Below are 23,621 nucleotides of genomic sequence, written 5' to 3'. Positions count from 1 at the left end.
AACTTTTTTTTTTTAGTGCAGACAAACTGACTTGACGTTTGAAAGCCTGTTGACCGCTGTCGCACAGCAGCATTTCTCTGCACTCCAGAGCCTAATGATGATTGGGTCCAGCTGAGCTGCTCTCCTTATGGATGCAGTTGCTCCAGAGGCTCCTCTGACGGCAGCGGAGCGTTGGCACGGAGACCGTCGTAATTTGGTCTTTGAAGACAAATCAGCCCAGTGGATTGTGGGTAGTAAAACCAGACACCTCCCAATCCCTGGAGAGGACTGCTTCTGTGTGCCAGTGTGTGCGTCCTTTTGTAGGCTGTTCAACTTCTTTAATTGCCCTCCTAATTAAAGACAGTAACCATGGAAACCACCCCTCCCAGTGAGGGTGCAGCACAGTCCCCTGGGTTTGAGTCCGCTCCGCTCCGGCGTTCAGCTCAAACATCGAGTCAGAGTCCTGCAGCCGCTTGACGGAGTGCAACGAGACGGCGACAGCAGCCTCTCGTCAGGACTCCACATGTTCAAACTTCAGATCAGAACCGAAGACAGGTTTTGTCTCTTAGTTTTAGGTTTTATTTTCTGAAAATCTGAAAAGACTTTTTCTACAAATTCAGACGATAAAAAATAATACACATCAAAACAAAAGGCAGAAAATCTTTTAATACGCAGCAACATCATTTTTAACCAAAGGATTTCACATCAACAGGCATTAAGACAGGACACAACACCCAACAACAGGATGAAAACCCACAACCAACGCACAGGTTGAGAGTACACAACAGACAATGACTCGAAAGACACAACTTGACTTAACTTTGAGAAACAAATCATGAAATTCACCAAAACATCTCAATGGATCAGAGGAGACAACAACACAAACATGACAGTACTAAACAATATCACACAGACATGACAGGTCAACAAAAAACTGTGAAAAAACACACAAACAGTCAGCATCCCATCACATGAGGTGACACAAGCTGGAACACTTCAACAGGTCGAGACATGAAGCGGCGTTACATCATTTAACAGCAGAAACACCACACACAGTATGACATAATGACACCATCCACAAGGATAGAAAAGAATAGAATAGAATAGAACGGAACAGAGGTCAAGTGTGTTAATGTCATTTGAAGTCAACAGTGATGAGATTAGCCGGCCTGTCTCACACACAATCACAGAGACGCTGCTTTCATTTCACTTTATAATTAATCTGCTGCTGCACTTGAAAGAAGAGGGAGAAGGAGTCATTACCGGCTGAAAGTGTGTGTGTGTGTGTGAGTGTGTGTGTATCTGTATAGTACTGAAGTGAACTAAGCCGAAGCGGATAAAAGCCACAACCCAATTAAATCACGTCTTCAGTGTGTGTGTGTGTGTGTAGTTCCTCTATAATGCAGATTGTGGGTTTTCCACCTTAAAAGCTGTAAAATAATGTTTAAAAACTGCTCATACCCATAAAAAAAAAAAATCAATCCGGTGGTCAGACTGTGGTCTTAAAGTGTAAATTGTGCTTCTGTCAGACTGAAAGTGTGAAGATGTGTTATGTGGGAGGAGTTACCGACACCTGCAGCTAAGCTGTGACGGATTTGAGACAAAAAAGTGAACCGGAGATTTTGTCTGAATGCTGAAGAGAAATACACTCCAGACGAAGTCAGCTTTTGCTTATAAGGGAATCGTTGGCACGTGTGTGTCATAGAGATTCTAACTGATTGTTGGCTATTTAAGTCACAAACCATTACAGACTAAATTGCAAAGAGTTTGAGACAAAGGATGTGGTGACAACCATTTAGAAAGATTTTTACCAACCATTTAGAAAAGTTTAACTAAGCCCTAGTAAATGGAGAAGGAAATCCTCCAATCATTTAAGATATTTTCCAAATGAAACAAAAAAACTGTTTTATGTTTTCTTTTTTACTGGCATAAACAGTAGCTGTTCACAGGGTAACTGCAACCCTTAAGCCATAGATACGGGTGAAAAATGGTCAAACCTGTACGGGGAAGGCAGTTGACCCGCACCAAATATCAAAGTGGTAGACCGCTTGGTGAAACTATAGAGCAGGGCTGGCCAACCCAGGTCCTCAAGAGCCACAGCCCAGCCAGGTTTACAGCTTTCCTTGACCGTGCTTCCCTTCCGTAGAGAGACCTTACTAAGAGCTATAGTGCGGCGAACGGACGCTGTACATCTACATCACCTGTACGTCACAAGTACGTGTAACTTGCTTCACGATACGGTAAACACGATACACATGCACGACAAAGGTACGTTCCCGTTTTATGTTGACCTGCACTCCCTTAAGATGCAGCCAGGGCCTCCAGGGCCCGGCCAACCCAGAACCGTCAGCACCCAAACGGGTCAACCCCCCTGTATGGGTGCATGTGACGAGGGCTTAACATCTCAGTGAGGTAGCTATAGTGACTTCCTGTCAATTACGGTCAAGGTTTCAGACACTGATCTTGACAGTTGTGTCTCTGGGTAAAATGCTAAACTTGAAATTAAAAAGAAATAATTAATAACGAAGTTTCATTAATGCTCTCTCTCTCTTTTCCACATCCTTTGTCTGTGTCTCTCGTCCAGCAGCCACTCCCTGCATTAAAGCCATCAGTCCCAGTGAGGGTTGGACAACGGGCGGGGCCACTGTCATCCTCATCGGGGACAACTTCTTCGATGGTCTTCAGGTGGTCTTTGGCACCATGCTGGTGTGGAGTGAGGTAACAGGCAGATCAATCAGTCTATCAATAATCTGTGGGTGAAACTCCGTCTGACTGTTGATGTTTGCGTCAGCTGATCACCCCCCATGCCATCCGGGTCCAGACTCCGCCCCGGCACATTCCCGGGGTTGTTGAAGTTACGCTGTCCTACAAGTCCAAACAGTTCTGTAAGGGGGCACCAGGACGCTTCGTCTACACAGGTAAGGCAGTCGCACACTAATGGGTTTGGTGGGTGTGACACAACGGCCATTAACGGGGCTGTCTCAGCGCTCCATCTTTCCTCCCCCCGCCCTCATCTTTGTTTACGGACCAGCCGAGGTGTTTCTGTTCACACCACTGTCACAGTAATTACACACATTTAAATCCCATTAACCCTCAAACTGTCTGAGGACCTTCATGTTAATGACTCCTGAGCGCACAAACACACACACACACAAAACAGGCTGGCCACATGACCCACACTCTCAGACACCAGCTGCTTTCACAGCTCAAAGGGCCGCTCCCTGCTCCCAGCATGCTTTGCTCCAAGTGTCCCAAACATTTGCACAGTTTCCAGCAACTGGGTAGAATGCTTCTGGGAGTTGATAAGTAAATAAGTAAATAAATATATAAATGGCTCTAATTAAAGTGGCTTAACAACCTCCATCACTTAAAGACTTGTGGTGCACTCTTCTCTGAGGTTCCCTTCGGTCGCCTATAATCTGCAGACTAAAGTGACATTGTTTCAGTTTTCTCCTTCATATTTATTTTGTATAGGACAGAAGAACTCCTGTGATAAATGACTGGAATTGTTCTGTTTTGGATTGATCAGATGACACAGATCACCCTCCTGAAGAACCTATGATGGCACAAACCTGGACACATGGTTCTTAATTGTCTCTAAAACCTAGATCCCATTTTCCAAAATGCCACTACGTGGCGACCCAAATGCAAGTTTTTCAGCTAATTCAGCAGGTGGCACAGGCATTTTTCCACGCCCCAAAGTGGCCATAGATGTTTTAAGAAAAAGTTCTAATAAACGGCGACTTGAGGATTTTTTTTACATCAGCCAGTGTACGCCCGGGCACATTTGGAGGTCGTGCTGTTGCAGTCATGTGACAGGCGGTTAGCAGGAAGGCAGCAGTGTGATGATTGACTGATGGTCCCCAACATCGCCTGATGATCGACGGATTTCACACTGCCATCCTCCAGCCACCCCCCTGCTCCCACTCGACGAGGGCTGTTGACATGGGCAGGGGCCCGACAATGACTAGACATCAATCTGGCTATCTGGGCCACGGAGGGTCCGGCATATAAATCCTGCATTGGTTGGACGGCTTGGACCTTGGTTGTGGGTCTAAAAGTTACAATTGTGTGCCACTTTTTATATACCCCTGGCTGGCGGCCGGTGGTACTTGATATGGACGGTTGCTATGCGTAGACATTTACACATCGTCCGTTAAGACCTTCTGCTAGCCTGTGATTCAGCTGCCTCTGCCCTCTGGCTGCCCAAATTCGTAATGACATCATCCCCACCTTACTGACTGATGCCTTCATGACTACACCAACGATTTTCAATTAAAATTGGGCGGCAGCAGCTAATCTTGAAGATTCTGCCGATGTCTCGCTATTGCAGTGGGGCAATTGTTGTAGAAATAGAGATTCACCAGATATTGTTTCATTTGTGGCAAGTTGTTTAAGTGGACTTGTTCCCCACTTCAGGCTACTGACTCTGAACCTCCACAGTCTACCTTTTAGCGGTCCACTTGGCTGCTACTAGAGTCCCACAAGGTCTTTGCAAGACTCCCTAAATCTGACCGTTCACTTCTCTTAAAGTATCCAAAGTCCTGTTCATAGATGAAGAATTACATGATTTTGTTTACAGTATCCTCTGGGTGACGAAAGGGTCATCAAAATGTTTGATAAAGAAATCGTCGGTTTGAGCTACTAGGACATGGCTCTACATCCCATGGACACAAGTTTATGGAATCATGTGAATATGTGTTACAGTGGTGCCATTTAGCTGAATCCTTTTCCACCACATAGTCTATGCAGTGCCAAAGTACTTTTGACCTACTTTAGACTTTGGGCCATTGCTTCGTTCTGTGCTCAAGCTCGTTTCTGGTTCAATGGACGCTTGGTCCAAACTAACCTAGTTGGATATCTAAATGTGGTGCCGTGTGATTTTATTGCAAGGTATGATGTCAATGATGCAACACCTGATGCTGCACGTCAATAACATAAAATGGCTGTTTGTAGAAGTACAACATAAACTGCAATGTGGACACTATAAAATACTCTTTTAGCTCCATAAAATATATCTATATGTCTTAAAGTTCTCTTCATTTATTGGTCGATGGAAAACCAATGAAAAGAATCCACACTGCCACTGGTTGTAGAGTTTAGAACCATGAAATCAGCACTCAGGACTGGATTTTTATGAGTAATGCAAGAACTAGACAGGGAGAAAAATGAACAAGATAAACAACTGTGGTCCGGCATGGTTCACTACCGAGAGCTGTGAACCCCCACCAATAAGCTGTTATCTTAAGGCCAATGAGGTCCTTAGAACACTAGCGCCTATCACAGTCTTAGCGTCACCAAAAAGGCTTTTGAGCCATATATTTTTTTAGAAAGACAATGAAAAAGCAGAACCACCGAAGCATCAGAGCTTCAGGGATCAGTGGGTAAATGAAATAGTCCAACAAAGATCCGTAAGGAATTCTGTTGGTGTGAAAAAACACAATGTGAATGCGGCCAAGCGGGTTGTTACACCAGGCCACCAGAAGTGACGCTTAACATCACTTTCAGGAGAAGAAATATATAAGTGATGAGAAAAATCAGACAAATTATGGACAATAAAATCTGTGTGTTGATGTGTGCTCTCACACAGGACTTCCATCTGTTGAATGTTCATGAAATTTCTATGAGTATTGATTGCAGAGAATTGATCGCTCCAACACCTCGTGCCTGACCCGTTTATAAATTCCCATTTCCTCACATACTTGTGCACACACACACACACACACACACACACACACACACACACACACACACACACACACACACACACACACACACACACACACAAACAAGACCTGCAGCCAAATCTCAGCACCTCATTCGGCTTCTAAACCTCTATTTCATTCAAATCAAGTTCAGTTGAGCTCATTAGAACGATAACACCGTCATTCTTCTTAAGGCACAATCCAGTGAAGTCCTGAAAAATAAATTCAACCAATTATAAAAAAGATTTCTAGTCATTTTTCAAGTCCCTGTTGTCTGACTAATCCACCTTAGTTCAGAAAGTTCTTTGCAGAGCAGTTTAAACGGAGCTTTGCTACCATATCACTATATTTCCCATCACCCACTGCTGTTGTGCCATCTGTCACCTGGTTGAAGCAGATGTTTCTCAAATGGCAGGTGCATCCCAGATGTTATACACAGGTGGAGATTTTCCTTTGATGTCAATTTAATTCAAACTCATCAAACCTTTATTGGTAGCAGACAGAAGCAGCGATTTAGCAGCCTGTGGAGCGTTTTAGAGCTTATTGATTTTGTTCGCTCCAAAGCTACGCTTAATGAAACCCTCCATCAGAGACTATTAGACAAAGAAGGAAATCTTTGAAGTGTGGATGATATGCCAAGTTAAATGCTTGACTGTTTAGCCAATCAGAAGAGCTTGTACAATTTGACATAAGCAGGAAACAAATTATCCTATCATTGAACAATCACTATAGTTTGATCAGATCGAGAACTTCCCTTCTGATCTAGAAGGTTCGGATGGGTCATGTTAGATCTTAAGATGACCAAATGAACTAAGCTTTTAAAGCCACAGACACACAAGCGAGACAATGCCCGACACTCGACAACACAGAACAAGGTCACAAACTCTCAGTGCCGCAGATAACACAGACATCAGGGGAGCTAACACTCCTATAACTGCTGCCTGTTCCGCCCTGTGAGCCTTCAAGGACTGCAGGCGCCCAAAAGGCCACACAATGCACAAAGACTCACAACACACACTTCACACACTTCTGTGATGTATAGGAGAGTCTCTCTAAAGCTTGTTAAATGCAGCTGAACCAAGACAGGATTAAGATTCATGCACTACGTAACACAGACACAAACACACGCACACACACCATCTCTCACAGACACACACTCGTGCTGTGCTCTGTTGCCTTCACTGATGCTCTGATTTATCACCTTCCCACCAGTTTAAACTGTAAATGATATCCAGGGAGGAGAAAATAAAACTCAGCTCCGATGGATTCAGTGTGTCTGACTTTCCAGTCACCGCCTGCGCACAAGTCACGTATACCCAAGTCACAACCTGTACACGAGACACCAGGTGACACGAATCACTGGAACACACAAGTCATCGTAAGACCCAAGTCACAACCTACACACAAGTCACCATAAGACACGAGTTACCGCAACACACAAGTCACCAGGTGACACAAGTCAATGCAACACACAAGTCACCGTAAGACATTGTAAGTATGAGTCTGAGTAAAAGACAATACATCATGAAACAAGAGCCTCTGTAAGAAAATAGGGGGACCGTACCGTACCGTACCGTACCATACCGTACCGTACCATGCCACTCAAGGTCTGAATTTATCTGAAATCTTCTTCAATGATATTCATCTTTCACCTCTTCTTCATCAGCGCTGAATGAACCCACCATTGATTACGGCTTTCAGAGGTTACAGAAGGTCATCCCCCGTCACCCTGGAGACCCCGAAAGACTGCCTAAGGTAGACACACAACTCTTTCTACAGACACACAACTGTTTCTGCAGACACACAACTCTTTCTGCAGACACACAACTGTTTCTGCAGACACACAACTGTTTCTGCAGACACACAACTGTTTCTACAGACACACAACTGTTTCTACAGACACACAACTATTTCTGCAGACAAACAACAGTTTCTACAGACACACAACTGTTTCTACAGACACAGATGTTTCCACAGACACACAACTGTTTCTACAGACACACAACTGTTTCTGCAGACACACAACTGTTTCTGCAGACACACAACTGTTTCTACAGACACACAACTATTTCTGCAGACAAACAACAGTTTCTACAGACACACAACTGTTTCTAGAGACGCACAGATGTTGACACAGTGGTTTTGTGCAAACACACGTGCTCTATGGTTGATGATTGTTGTGTTTCCATCAGTCTGTGTTCTGGTTGGCCGCTCAGAGTCCTGATAAACATCTGCAGCATCTCCTGACTCTGCTGTTAAGGTCTTGTGTGTTTATGTGTGACATCTTCTCACACTCACTTGGATCCCACTATAACTCGTCAGCAGTTTCTCAGACGGAGACTGAAATTTCTCTTTGATTGGTCTCTGCGACACAGGTGTGTGTGTTTGACGTGTGTGACCTCCGTGTTGTCGTCTTTCCAGATGACTGCAGTTTTGAGGCGTTCCCGTGCATCAGGTTCCACCTGACAAAGGCTCAGGAACTCTCAGTTATTTTTGTCTCACGTTTCAAGTCTCGGTTTGGCTCCTGACACGTTTTTAGTCACCACAGCTGCTTGTGCGTCTTCATCCTCCTTAGGATGGTGGGATGTTTGCACGAGCCTCTGAGGTCAGATCCTGCAGTCCCGAATCTGCTTCTCAGGCTGAATTTTCCTGCTTTTCCAGTTTAATGAAGCTGAGAGGCTGCAGACAGCAGCATCTCCGAGACGAGCGCTGCTCCGCGTCTCCAGCAGCCCTGATGTGAGCTGACAAGCCGTTAGCTTCGTAATGAAAACCACATCCACCATGTCTTTAATAATTCATCTGTAATGGTTTTATTCAATTACCCATGCTGCTTTGTGCTCCGGGAGCGGCTGAGCGACGGTCGACTACAGAAACTCTAATAACCGGAAATAATCCTGAACTGGAGAGCTGCGGGCTCGTGCACGGCTCGAGTCTGAGCTGGTTTCACCCGCCGGACCACTTAAAGAGGCGTGCAAAAGAAATGCATTGAGTCCTGGATTACCTGTTGCTGCAGTAATGAGATCCAGTTCTCATCAAGTGGGGAATAAGAGCACTCAGTTCTTATTCTAGAACCCTGAAATTAAAACATACCTTTCAGTAAAAAATGCTCATGTTCTGAGGAAAAACAATGAGACAACTTTTGTTGTCGGCAACATTTCTGGTGTTTAAGGGATAAATGAAGTAAGGCAATAATCAGGATAACAGAAATAATTAGTAAGTGAAACCATTGTGACTGTGTAAAGGCCGTGTCACACAACCACCACTTACTATTTGCACATTTTGAACGCAAAGAACACAGAAACCAACGTAGAACATAAACCATATGCGATTATTGTGATGTTTATATGCAATTCATTAATGATTTGTACATAATGTTAACGTGAAACGTGAAAATGCTGACGCATTTGAAAGGTTATACATCTGTGGCTCATGCGTAGAAAGTCTGTTAGACATACGTGGAACGGTCGCGTATGATTTATGTATGAATTGCACATAAACGACGATAAGTACAGAAAAACTGAGTAATTGTCAACCGACCAAACATTTTGAACAGTATAATAAAATAAAAATTTAAAAAAATATATGTATATATATATAAATTATAATAAACCTAAATAAATTTTAAAAATGTATAAAAAAAATTAAAACATTTTTCTTTTAAAATGAAAAACTTAATTTTACTCACACGGCCTTCTTCCTTATTTACTGGTGGCAGGTAAACCAATGATGACAGAGGTTACTTTAGAATAATCCTGGCCTAACATGTACATGAACTTATAGTGCTGTGATGGAAGGATGACTGCTGTTTCCTGGACTCCAGATAAATGACTGCAAACTAAACAGAGGTGAAGAAATCGCTGTTTATTGTCCCAAAGTGGGAATGAATGATTCCTGAGCGTTGTTGAACTAACGTCTGTGGAGACTTAACCTAAGTGTACAGTGATTAAAGTGATTGTGAGGCGCTAAGTGCAAATAAACTAGAAAATATTAATAATGCTGGTTAGCTCTCCCTCAGCCATCAGCTCCGTCCTGTCATTGCGCTCACTGACGCCCCCTGCTGGCGGCTTAGCAGCCTTCAGATTCAGAGATGCGTGTTCAGGTCAGAGCGTCATGTCGAAGCTGTTACCACGCAAACGAGCCGACATTCGTCATTGTTAGTTATCAGTCAAACACATCAGGAGCAGAGCTTTAAATTCTGTAAACACGCACAGCGGATGATTGAAAAGAGGCTGTGTGCATGTGTGTGCGTGTGTGTGTGTGAGTGTGTGAGCGTTAAGATGGTTGTGTGCCAATCTCCTTTTTTGCCACATGGCTGCACTCACTGATTACCTGATTTGACTGTTTCAACCTCCCTGTTTACCATTGTGCTTTATGCGCGCACACACACACACACACACACACACACACACTTATCAGCACTGTCTTATCTGATTCCTATAAAAACTAGTGTCTCTGTGTTGCTGCTCTGTTGTTCCTGTCTTCATGATGAAGTCCGGAGGTTGTGTAAACGTGTCTGACGGATGCTGGATTGTGTGTTTGTTGTGTACCTGAGTGTTTGCAGCCTCTCACAGACTGACCCACAGCTTCCCTGTGCATGTGCTGAGGATGAGTGTAAAACCAGGATGCTGTCAACATCTGACCTCGGCTGCTGGAGTTGCTCTATTTTAGGCTCCGGTAGACTGTAGAGTTCATGGCTGCTGAAGGTCGGCGTGCAGACTCCGTCCTCTTTGTCTCTGTTTTCAGTGACACTACCAAAAGAAAATGCGTTCAAACATGCGTATATCCATAAGAAGCACATTTTTCATTGGTGTTTCCTGTAAAACCCACCAGAACTCATCCAGCAGGTCAAGGAAGAAGCAGAAGAAGGTCAGAGTTCAAGACCCTGAAGTCAGAATGAGACCTTTGAACAAACGTAGATCCATGGAGAGACAAGCAGCTTTATCACGGAATGCATCATGGAGGAAAAGATGTTCATGAACATTCTTTTCTACGGTCATGCTGAGGGTGACAGGTCGTAGTGAACACTTAAACAACACGTTTGGGTAAGAAAGCGTGACGGAGGTGTGTCGTACAGATTTTCCATGTTTTTAACCCCCCCCAAACCTGTGAATTGTACAAGGAGCCGTTGGTGCTGTTGCCGTGATACGTGCACGCTCCTTGCTGCACAGACCGACTGGTAGAAATGAGACAATCAGAGTGTAGTTTGTGTGGACGTCCTACAAGCACTTACGGATCTCGTTCTAACACTGTGGGTACATTATTTGTGCGTGACCAGTAAGGAGGAAGTACTCGCACTTACGTACATTTTGCGCCTTTTCCCCGCACCGGTATGAAATTCGTCTTTTGTGATCCATGCGTGATATACGTACGTAATTCATGCGTGTTTCTTGCGTTCGTCATTCGTCGATGTGCACAGATCTCCGTCAAGGGGTTTTGGCGAACAATCCGTTACGTGAATTCCGTTTTTGGTCAGTTGCAATTGTCGTAATTTATTTAGTTTATACCACACTGTGGTATAAAGTCTTATGAAATTGTGCGTTATTTTTGTGAGATACAAATGTTAATTTTGTGGCTTTCCACGACCGTTCCACGTGTCTAACAGATTTTTCATGCATCTACTAGCGATGTAGAACCTTTATAATCGCGTATCCGGTGCACAAATCACAAATGAATCACTAATAATTTGCATATAAATATCATAATAATCACACACGGATCATGTTTTACATTGTCTAGCGTGTTCTTTGCGTGGTTTTAACGTGGTTCATTCCTGACACGACTGTGAAAATGTCCAAAAACTACAAAAGTCTCTCACTTCTTCCACGTATATTCATACATGACCAGTTTCCATCCGTGCAATATCCACAAGATGTACGTGATGGATGTGTGACACGGCCTTAACAACGGCGTAGGGACGCCGTACGACAGCCTCCCCAGTACGTCATAAGTGCGTGGAACTTCCATTATCCTTACAAATACTTCATGATACACTAAACACACGAACGACAATGGGACGTTCCATTTTTCAAGACGTCCCTTGAGGTGGCCTTACGAGACACACCTGTGCCCCCCCTTAAGGTGTGGCCGCTCCTCTGTAGGACTCTCCACAGACCCGGATAACCCAAAAACCCACAGAACCTGTACGGGTCTACCCCCCACCCCCGTATGGGTGCATGTGACTAAGACATCAGATTCTAAACTCATCAAACACAGTAAATCATTGTAAATGTGTTCAGCAAAACCCAGACGTAAATCAAGAACTAGATTTGAACTGATATTGATGCTGTGAAACCTTGAGAAAACAAACAAAGACACGATAGAGAATTAAATAATATGATTAGACAGCAGTCCTACAAAACGCCAGAACCTGAAGGGAGAACCACTGGGGTTCCAGTAATATTCTTTAACCAATGAGTTCTGTTAAACAATGTTTTCACTCTTAGAGGTGATTATCTTCCTTACAGGTGCAATCACCTTTCTCCAAAAAAAAGAATTCAATCTTTTAAACTCATAAAACTGTTTCTTTTAAATGCAATCTTCCCTTTCAAGGTCAGATTTCAGAAAGTTCAGCAGGAGATTGAAATATTAAGCCGTCTGGTTTTTGGGTTGTTGTGACTTGAGCAGCTTTGGTTTGGAAGGTGGTTTCAGGAGGATCTTGTCAGGCGGTGCAGTCCGTCCTGAGCCCAGCCGCTGAAATGGCGCCCGCTTCTGAAACGGCGCCCGCTGCTGAAACGGCGCCCGCTGCTGCTCCCCCGGTGGAATGACAGCCGCGGTCGTGTCGAGCTTCGCTCTGATGTTTATGTAGACGTTTCCAGCGCGTTGTCATTATCACAGCACCGATTAGTGTTTATTTCCTGCTGCTGGGGCCAGAATCTGAAGGATCAAAGAGTATTTGGGGGGAGTAGTGGAGGAATAATTGGTTTCCTCCTCAGTGTTGACATCCCAACTATCGCCGTGGTAACCTTGTTAGTGTGTGTGTGTGTGAGAGAGGTGCTTGTTGTCTCTCTGCGTAACAATGAAACACTTGTAATAATAAGGCTTTCATTTGTCACTATAAACACTGAGTGTGCACGCGCATGTGTGTGTGTGTGCACGTGTGTGTGCACGTGTGTGTGCACGTGTGTGTGCATAAATCTGCTCGCAGACACTCGACATCGCTCTGCATAAACGAGCCGATTAAAGACGATCGGAAGCTGAGAGCTCCTTCAGAGAAATGGCTTTCCTCTGTGCATGTCACACACACACACACACACACACACACACGCACACACACACACACACACACACACACACACACACACACACACACACACACACACTGGTAAATGGTTATCTGACTGTCAGAGTGTGTTAAAGCAGCTGTAAATCAGCCTTCATCACATTTATTTGTTATTGCAGAAATCACGAGTGAGGAAGAGGGGAAAACTGAACGGAGGAAGGAAAGAAAAATGAGCGTGGGACATAAAAGCAGAAAAGTAGACGTAGAGAAAAGACAAAACACCAAAAGCAAAAAAAAAAAAGAGGGAGAGAAAATGGACGAGAGAATGAACAGAAAATGAGATCAAGAAGAGATGAAGGAATGAACTGGAGAGAGTTGAGAGCAACAAACAGGACAGGAACGGAGTAAAGTGGGAGAAATGTACGGAACAAATGAGGATGCTGGGTGGGTGTGGGGGGAGGGGATGGAGGGGGCGGGGTTAATTGAAAAGCCTCCTGAAGAAGTTTGTAATGAAAAGCAGCAGATTAACCGAGAGTGTGTTTAATTAAGATAAAGACTAAACGAAGCATTGTTCTGTCAGCGCCTGATTACACACACACGTGCACGGACCCGCACACACGTGCACTGGCTCACGTGCACAGAGTTGTTTGGCAGCGTTTGGAGCACTCGAAGCGCCCGTCGGAGTGAAGTGGTTCCCTTTTAAAGAGTCTGCTGCGCGGGCGCTCCGTGAAGTGTAACTGAGCTCTGATTAGTTTAAACACTGCTGAAAGCTGTCAGGTCAACAACCACACACAAACACACACACACACACACACCTCCAAGCTCATTAGTGACTTGGGAACATCAGAGGTGGCGCTGCAGCCTCATCTCACTGTGATCTGCTCCGTTTCAGGAGGTCCTCTTGAAGCGAGCGGCTGACCTGGTGGAGGCGCTCTACGGCATGCCTCACAACAATCAGGTAAACACAAAACCCCCAACATCAGCTGTGACTCACACACTGGACTGATCACAAGGGACTACGACTTCTTAGCTTCTTCTCTTATCCCGGTTGTGTCTTTTCACACACCTGACATGTAAGACGTCCGTTCCAAACATGTCAGGTGTGTGAAAAGACACAACACACGTGTCTGATAACAAAAGAAGCTAAGAAGTCAGTTAATACTGCAGACACTATGAACTTTATTGAACTGAGAAGGGACCATGGTACCAAGTTTGTTTGGTTTTTGGGATTCTCCACCGTTAGATGATGCTCACGTCTGATCACATGCAGGTTTCTCCTCAGGCTTCTGGGAACTTTGTGTTGAGATGCCTCTGATTGGCTAAGAGAAGCTCAGCCAGCAGGAGCTCATCCTCTTCCTCCTCTTCCTCCTTCTTTACGAGTCACAAGTAGTGATGGGACGATCGATATAAAGATATCGATACCCGCACATCACCAATTTAGGAACCGAGTCCTTTATCTGAGCATCGAATGAGAAAATAAAAGTTCTCATGCCATTTCTAGATATTTTTGGACCCTAGGTGTTATGTGCTGACCCCCCCCCCAAGCCCAAAGCACATTGAACTGCTCCATCAGTCAGTCACGTGACCAGAGGAGCCGCGGATAGTGCGAGTTTAGCAACCACAAAGCAAGGCATGGGTAAATAATTTTTTAATTTTTAACCAGTAAAGTTTCTACATGGCCAGTTTTAGATGTTTTTTTTTTTTTTTTGCATTTAAAACAACAAATCTAATTATTGAAAAGTAAATTTACTAATAAAAAATGACCAGTAATCAGGATTGGTAAATGGTATTGTGTCAAATGTTAGCAGTGTGGGATTGCCATCACTACCCACAAGCCCCTGAAAGGGTGGAGCTCTTCATATTCCAACAATAAATAACATTTTTACATTTAAAAACAGAAATAAATAATGGATTTCCAGTTTTTGCAGCTGTGACCATACTATCACACTACCACCACCATGTTTGACAAAGTTCATGCAAAAGCTTTTTTCATTCTCTGTTGAAGCTTTAACTGAAACAACATTCTGCTTCCATTCATGGTCAATGGCAGTATATGAGAGCTGGACTTAGTGGCCCCTCCCCCTTTACGTTCCAAACAGGAAGTACCCTCTGGCTCCAAAATTCCAAAATCCCATAGACTTCTATGGAGAAGTAAACTTTAATACTCAGTCATTCATTGACTGAGTATTAATGTATTAATATTAATTAACCTTTCTTTTTTTCTAAACGTATTTTATTTAGGATACCTTTTCTGTAGTTATTCAAGTTGTAAACTGACCAATCAGATGCCTCGATAAAAGATCGCTGGCCCTCACGCTCAACGATCAAAACCTTTAACAGATTTGGTGTAGCCTGCTTTCAAGTGGTAGGTGTGTGGCCTTCTAGCAAACTCAGCCCTGATTGGCAAGAATGGTTGCCATAGAAACGATGGTTGCCATAGAAACGATGACTCATGACTAACTTGGACCAATCACTGTTTACTGACACGTCTGGCTCCAACAAGGCGGTGTGGGTATTGCAAAATAAACAGGGACCGCAATGACTTCATTTGGTTGAAGCTGGAAGAAAACCATTTTCTATGGGTGATGTCAGACCTGCTCAGTCCAGTTCTCATGTACAGTCAATGCTCAGCGTGTCTTTTTTTGACGTTAGAAATCCATAAAAAGAAAAGTAACAATTTCATCAAACAGCTGCAACAATTTGCTACCAAAGCACGTAATTCTGGAGACACTGATGACGTTCTTTTAGGCATCTTGATCTTGAAGTCAGATTCTCAGACAATCGTTGGATTTAGGATGTGATGTTGGTCTTGTAACCAAAGTGAAAGATCAGAAAAAAATGTAGTTTTTATTGCCTGAGCCAGTTTTGTAAAAAGCTTTGAGGAACATTTCTGGGCTGCTTGCTCATGTGATCTCTGCAGGAAATCATCCTAAAGCGAGCAGCGGACATCGCTGAAGCTCTCTACAGCGTTCCCCGAAACCACAATCAGATCCCTACGCTCGGCAACACCGCCTCGCATGGCATGATGGGAGTGAATTCGTTCAGCGGACAGCTGGCTGTTAATGTTTCTGAGACCACGCAAGGTGTGGATCTGAGCATGAGACCGACGTCCATCCTAACCACGCTCCCAGTCAGCTGACCGATGCGTCCTGTCCCTTTCTCACAGTGGGTTACAGCAGAAACACCAGCAGCGTGTCACCACGAGGATATGCTCCAAGCTCCACCCCTCAGCAAAGTAACTATGGTAACACCGTCAGTAACAGCATGAATGGCTACGGCAACACTGGCATGCCAAACCTTGGAGTGGCGACATCTCCTGGTTTCCTTAACGGCTCTTCTGCCAACTCTCCCTACGGCAGTAAGTATCAAGGTAAATACTCCCAGTGCAACCACACCTGCCCACATCACCGCCGGCGCTAAAATGATCCAGCAACACTTTTGTGGATGGAACCAGCAGAGATTTTAGCCGAAATCTAACATCCTGATCTTCTCAATCGCGTGTTGACTGACTGTGTTGACCAACACAGCCTGTTGACTTACAGGTTAGCATCCTGTGGCGTGTAAAGATATAGAACAGGAAGTGCTTTAGAAAGGGTGTGTTTTTGCAAACAGGCAGATAAACTCACAGTTTAAATTTTTAAAAAAAGCTCCTTTGAATAAAATACTTTATGGAGGAGCAACCGCTTGGACGGCGAGATCTCCATCAGCTTTCTTTCTTTGGACTATCCGAGTGTAAAACCAAAAGCAAAGGTTCTAAAAATGCACAACTTACAGTATCAAGAGTTTGGATGGGGGTTAAACCACCACACAGTGTCTCAGGGGGTCAAATGCTGCATCTGCAAATGTGTCATAGCTTCAAAAACATTTTTGGTCAACGCTAGCAACAAATTAACAACTGTAGGTGCTAGTTTGATTCTTGATTCTTTTTAAACTGCAGCACATCCCACTAAGACAGGGTTCTGCTATTTTGCAAATAAAACAAACAGATCCTAAAGGCTTTTAGTACAAAACGACTCTTAGAGATGATGTTCACTCTCATTGTTCAGATTGTGTTGACTGGTTTGATTTCTTACGTTGTTTCTAGATCACATTTCCCAGCAGCTCAAAGTGACCTCTGTACCTACCCTGACATTTTGGGACTCAACTGCCCCACAATGAGAGACCCAGAGCCGGTTCGTGGCCCTCCTGCATGTAAACTGGCTGAACTGGTTTGTCTCTGTGTTCCAGTCGTCCCCTCCAGCCCCACTATGGCCGTCTCCAACTGCAACTCCTCTCACGGAGTCTTCTCCTTCTCCACTGCTGTCAAACAGAAGAGCGCCTTCGCTCCCGTCGTCCGACCTCCAACGTCTCCTCCCCCTCCCCCCAACTGTTCTGCCAACGGCGCAAATGGACTTCAAGGTAAACCCACTGCCAATCACTTAACCACCAGTAAATCCTTCCAAAGATTTTACTTCTATTTGTCTGAAAACAATGAAAGTGGAACTAATATACTCTGAAATGGAAATCACTGGCAGTGACTGATTTCTGAGCCCCATTTCTTAGCACAGTCTAGTTGTGGAAAGGTTTGGCTTTGGGAACATTGGAATAATCCCATTTCCCTCTGTTCTGTCTTTGCTGTAACAGAGGCAAAATTTGTAATCAAGTGGGGAAAATACTGACCAATGCATGGGCACGGCAGAGTCTACAGTAATGTGGGCTTTGCGGTGGTCTATAGTGGTGAAGAGAGGTTAGTCAGAAGTTATGTGCTTCCTTCAGTGGTGGCCATGAGCTGTGAACAAACAGCTACAATATCAAATATAAGGAAATGAGCTTCCTTCAGGCTGTCTGGGGTCTCCCTATGTGACGTGGTGTGAAGTTCTCCCAACCAGGACCAACTGTGGCTCCTCCACAGCCAGAAGAGCCAGATGAGGCGGTTTGACAAGAATCACACTAGGAAGCTTTCCTGATGAGGAGTTGTGGGCATTTCCAACAGCAGGAAGTAGGACAAACAGGAGAGAGTAAATATGTCTGCTGGTCTGGAAAAGCCTTGAAATCCTCCTGGAGGAGCTGAAAGGGATAGAGAGGAAGTCTGGCCTCCTTTATGTTGGCTGCTGCTGGTGAGATGTGGCTGCCCTGCAATGGACTGACAGACTTTCCACTTACCACTTCAATTAGTGGGATAGGCTCCAGCATCCCTGTGACCCCAATTGGGACTACAGCAAGTTTAAAAGATGGATGGATGGATGGATGGATGGATTGCCATGGCAGCTGACTGACCCCAACCCTAAATAATGGATGGATGAACTTCATTAAACATCTAGAACAAAATAAAACGTAAACGTAAACAAAATGTATTTCATTTTCTAAAGGAAGAATATATATCTATATATGTATATATATAGATATATATATATATATCTATATATACACACACACACACACACACACACACACACACTGCATGGTCTGGATTCATGCAGAGAAAAGTGAGAAGGTCTGAATCAGCTGTAATGTGAGTCAAGCAGTAGTATTTATCTCTGTAAACAACACACAAATACACACACAAAAACACACACTCACACAGAAGGTAACCTGAGTCCTGTTAGTACTTCATGCAGAGTGACAGGCAATCCATGTTTTATTCACTACAACCCACAGATACATCATCAAACCCACAAACACGCACACACACACGTTGGAGACACACACACTTTCTGGCAGTCAGCGTGTGTGATGTCAGTGTTTCTGACAGAGAGGTTTGTCGAGTGTTAAATATTCATGCTGCTCTCCGCCTTCGCCGAGGCTGAAAGGCCACAGAGTGTGTGTGTGTGTGTGTGTGTGTGGGGGGGGGGGGTCTATGTGTGTTTGTGTGTTGATCCATTTGCAGGCTGCACAACATCACAGCAATGAGTAGATCCAGCTATTATTAAAGCTGCAGCAGAATCGGAGCAGGAGTGAGGATCATTTCCACCTTCAGAACCACAAACTCAAGTTCTGCGCAGAAACATCGTCCTAATGTCAGCACAGGGGGGCCGCCGGCCTAAAGGGGCCGACTGTCGATGTTCTGTTCAGCTCACCCGACTGTAGATGAGGACTGAAGTTCCTCATGTTCCTAACCTTTTTTCTCTTAGCCTCCTTGCTGTTTGATCGTCATGGTGACATGAGGACGGATCCCTGACTGAATGAATCCAACCGTTCTATAGTCCTCAGATCCACTGTAGGTTCTTCTCCAACAAGCATTCTTCATCTTTATTTTTCATCGCATAATTTCTGCATCATAATGTTCTGTTAAATCCAATCCATGCATCTATATAGAATGTTCTAGAGGAAAAATGTTCCCAAAGTGCTGCAGAGATCGATGCAGGAAAGAGGTCGGTAAAGATTATCTCCAAAAAAGAAAGAGTTTAGATCAAATAATCCTTAAAGTTATAATCCCAGATATTCCAAGGTTATAATCTGCATCCCCACGCACACGATTTGGGCGGCAAGTTGGCGTCCACACCCTCTGTTTTGACGCATGTCCAAAAGCTTGCCAGAAACCTGCCGCTCCCGCCGCAGGTGGGAGGAGCTACCGTCAAAAGTAGCCTCCTCACTACATGGAAGACGCAGATGATGTTTAGAGATCAGGTTGATTTATTTCAAAGAGTTCTACAAAAGTGTTTGTAATCACGTCTCCATGTTGGGGTTCATGACAGCATTCAGAGATTCTCCTGGAACAGTGAGCTTCACCGTCTGCTGCAGGAGCGGCGTCTGAATGACGGCGCTTTCAGCGGTACTTCTATCTCTGTGACCCACTTTCATGACTTGCAAATGGTGTACAGTCGTTTAGCCCTTTTCTGCCTAAACAGTTATAGTCTCATTCACACACTGATGTTGGCTTTCCTTCCCAACACATTGGAGAAAAGCTGAGTTTTCTACCTGCCACACCTTGAAGCTGCCATCATTCCTCTACAGTGGCAGAAAAATCTGACACTCATCAGCACAAAGATTTTAGGAACTGGAGCTCCACACGTTTTTGCAGTTTGGAAAGTTCCTCTCCAGCTCTTACCTCAAAGCTAGTTTGTTCATTTTCTGGATGAACATCTCCTTACAGTGTTGAGCAGGTCAGAGTTCCTCCTCCTGTCAAACAGCAGCTGTGTTTGTTCCGTCTTGGAGATGACGTGAAGCTCCTTTCTCTTCTTGTCTCCCTGCAGCCATGTCTGGCCTCGTCGTCCCGCAGATGTAGACCTTTCTCCACCTTCCTCACCTGTTTCGCCACAAGCACCAATCACCTCAGAGGGGGGGGGGCAGGGCCCCGGGATGTGGAGCCTGGGGCAGCTGACCACATCCTGTTGATGTTGTCTGTCCGTGATGGCATGAAGACGAGGACTTTATGAACAACAGTTTTCTGCAAGGACCTTCAGCTCCATCTATGTAGGACCTGTGTTGGGGGGGGTTTAATGCAAAGCTGATGGCCCCCCATTCCCTAAAGCCACTTCCTCTGAATGTGAATTTGTTAGAGTGAAAAACACTTAAAGGCTTCAAATGACTAATAAACAGGACAGATGCCAAACATCTGATGGTTCTGCAGCTTCAACCGCATGACGTCTTTCTGCCGACTGGCTTCTTTAAAAGAAGCTGAACATTTGTTTGTAGTGAAGCAGCTTCATTCCCTGAAGCTTAAAGCTTCAGAGGAGCTCAGCGTTTAAAATAAAGAAACTCCTTCATTTGCAGGAAAAATGGAAGCTTGTGAGTTTCTAAGAAGAAGGCAGTCGGGAGAAGTGAGCAGAAAAACATTTCAAGGAAGATGTCAAGGAAGGAAGCAGAAAAACTCCTCAAATAGGAATAAGGATCTCTGATGGCAGAGAGCAGAAGCAGTTCTGAAGCTGCTCATCCTAACGCCGCGTCACACAGCCACAATACGTACAAATTTGCACGGATGAAAATTGGTGATACATGAATACACGTGAAAATAGTGAGAAACGTGGTGTTTACGTGAAATTTTACAGATGTATCGCAAATGAACCACGTTGAAACCACGGAAGAAGTACAAATAAATCATGCAAAGAACACGTAAACCAACATAAAACAGAATCTGTGCGTGAATAATGTGCCTATGACGTAATTTTAACGTGATACGTGCACCATATAGGTAAAATTAATTTAGAAAACGGTGATACATGCATAGAAAGTCCATTAGATACGTGGAACGGTCGAGGAAAGCCACAAATTTGTGTGTGTATCTTGCAAAAATCACGCACAACGGGACACACCATCCCATTCATTTGAATGAGGTGTGTCCAAACTTTTGGTCTACATGTGTGACGAAAGACACGAATTACATACGTGGAAAATGCCCAAAAGTGGCTGAGTGACACGGCTTTAGGGTATGTTCAGGTGTTTGGTCCTGCTGGGATCCATTACTGACAGAAAATGAGAACTGGACTGAGTGACCCCTCCCCTCTGGCGTTCCAAACAGGAAGTACCCGCTGGATCCAAGAAGCTAAAATTCCATTGACCTCTGTTAAGACTTAAACAGCTGTCAGTCATTCTATTGGTCAGATTACCCATTGTGACCCTGATACTTATTTTTAACATGTTAAATACAATCCAAAAGTTCAAGTTATTCCAGTTATAAACTGGCCAATCAGGTGCCTCGCCAATGTCCAACGTTCAAAACATTTAACAGATTTCAGGAAGCCCACTTTCAAGTGGTAGGGGTGTGGCTTTCTAACAAGCTCACCTCTGTTTGGTGAGGGTGGTTGCCATTGAAACGATTAGTCGGACCGACTCGGACCAATCACTCCTTACTGACGACGTCTGGCATCCGCACTGCAAAAATTGGCGACTGGATTGGCTTTATTTTGTTGGACTGGAATAAACCATTTTCTGTGGATGACATAACACCGACTCAGTCCAGATCTCATGTACAGTCAATGGTTATATTGGATATTCCACTTCATTTAGTAGATGTAAAAACGTCCATGAGCTGGGTGAACTGAACTGTGGAACAGAACAGAACATTAATGGACCCAAAAGGAAAGAAAACTGTTCAGCATGGATCTAAAGAAAACGTGGCGTAGGGATGAAGTAGAAACGGTTCATTACGTTTCATCTCTTTTTCGTCTTTTATTGTTCCACCCTGATCAGATCTCTTTCGGACATTTCTGTCCACAAACCAGCAGCTGTTGTAACTGCACTACTTTTCCTCGTGGTTCGGTCCGCTTCACTTTTTGAGTTTCTCGCATTGTTATTGATGTAAAAGTTTGCAGACTCCGCCCACAGGACCAGTCGCTGGCGAGTTCACCACATCAGTAGTGCCAAATGCTCGTTTTGAGATGAACATTCATTTGAGGCCTTTAATGGAATCACAACCTAAGCTCACAGATTTGTGAAAGCACAAACTGTAAAAAAAAACTGATGATAATCATCTTTTGTCTTTACTATCCCCGCCTAGTGTTCAAGAAGCCCCGCCCCTTTTTGTCTTTTCTTTGTGCTTGCACTGTAAAACCAAGTCCTGCATTCTGATGCTGCTGTTCCTGTCTGTCTCCTTGTTCAAAGTTGTCTTTCTTGACCTAGCCCCACCTACCACCCCATGCCCCGCCCTCAGCACCAGAACCCCGCCCCCATGTTTTCTCTGTGGGTTTCGTGATTTTTTTGCCAAAATTGTAGCTGGCTGAATATTTACACGTCACTGTGGTTGATGACACGCCGTCACAGAGGAAACTTGCGTTTGTATCATACAGAGTATAAATACAGTATTTATACTGGACAGTTTTTGTAAAAATGGATGTTTGTCATGTTGTTGTCATGCAGTTTCAAGTCTGTGTGTGTCTGTGGTGGTGCCACACTGAAAAGCAACCGTTGTTTTGTATCAGAGAAAAAAACGTCTTCACACATTTGTAGAGCTGTCAATCAAAGTTGATGTCAAACCAGAGCCACTGTTGGGGTTTAAATGTACATTTTGTTTTACGACCATTCAGAGACGGTTTCTTCACACTGAATAAAGTCAGCAGGATCTTCTGATGACTGAATTGATTCACCTGAATGTTTGAAAAGAAGCTTCCACTTGGTTTCAGTCCAGTCTGCATGACTGTTTTACAGTCAAACTCATGGAGGACTCTGCTTCAGTGGTTTATGTTTTCATCATAGAGATTTTGGATGAGATTCTGAACACACCAAATGTTGGAAGACTTGCATGCCCTCGAAGACGCCTGTATGAAGAACTTGAGTGGATCCCAGAAAACTCGGGCTTCTGGGAGAACCCGGACTCTCAGAAGGATTTCCCAAAAAGCACCAGAAATCCTCAAAGTTGCTTACATGACCTTGAAAGCTTCAAGGAGCGTGGACCCTCCAAGGGTCTTCATCACAGCGCTGAGGTTTCTGTGGTCCTGAAACTACGCACCAGCATCCTAAGACTTCATAAAAGCAATCCTCTAGTCTCCTGAACTAATGGGTCCCAGTGTCCTGATCTAAAGCCCCCCCCCCCAAAACCACCATGCTAACTCCTGAATAGGGATGGTTCATCTGGAAATTCTCCCAGGCTGAACCGGTACTTCTGAAGGGATTCCAGTGCCCAAACGGTGCTTGAACGGTATGGAATGATTTTTGTGCAATTATTACAAATGCGCAAGACAAGCCAGCCAATCACAGACATGGACACAAAGGTTGATGCTGATTTGTCAGAAATTCTTCCAATCACTTGGTAGACTGGATCAGGTTTGTGCACGACTAGAAGTTTCTGAAATTTCTGACCAATC

General features: G+C 44.3%; 1 protein-coding gene across 4 annotated transcripts in view; it reads left to right on the top strand.

Annotated features, from left to right (window-relative positions):
• The window catches only part of LOC101166208 (transcription factor COE3-like), a 39,137-nt gene extending 16,246 nt beyond the window's left edge, over positions 1 to 22,891 (top strand). Inside the window, exons 9-16 of one of the 4 annotated variants that reach the window (XM_020702006.2) lie at positions 2,567 to 2,697; positions 2,771 to 2,897; positions 7,351 to 7,439; positions 13,796 to 13,861; positions 15,824 to 15,986; positions 16,070 to 16,261; positions 17,131 to 17,301; positions 20,076 to 22,891. In XM_020702006.2, the coding sequence (XP_020557665.2) occupies positions 2,567 to 2,697; positions 2,771 to 2,897; positions 7,351 to 7,439; positions 13,796 to 13,861; positions 15,824 to 15,986; positions 16,070 to 16,261; positions 17,131 to 17,301; positions 20,076 to 20,107 (971 nt within the window). In that variant the 3' untranslated portion in view covers positions 20,108 to 22,891. Of the gene's footprint in view, positions 1 to 2,563; positions 2,698 to 2,770; positions 2,898 to 7,350; positions 7,440 to 13,795; positions 13,862 to 15,823; positions 15,987 to 16,069; positions 16,274 to 17,130; positions 17,302 to 20,075 lie in introns of all 4 variants that reach the window. The other 3 variants (XM_020702004.2, XM_020702005.2, XM_020702003.2) reach the window with 3 other exon arrangements.
• Positions 22,892 to 23,621: the final 730 nt, after the last annotated feature.

This window comes from Oryzias latipes, chromosome 19, assembly GCF_002234675.1.
Source record: "Oryzias latipes chromosome 19, ASM223467v1".
Lineage (NCBI taxonomy): Eukaryota > Metazoa > Chordata > Actinopteri > Beloniformes > Adrianichthyidae > Oryzias > Oryzias latipes.
Note: the sequence above shows the minus strand (reverse complement) of the source record. Positions and strands in the feature narration are given on the sequence as shown.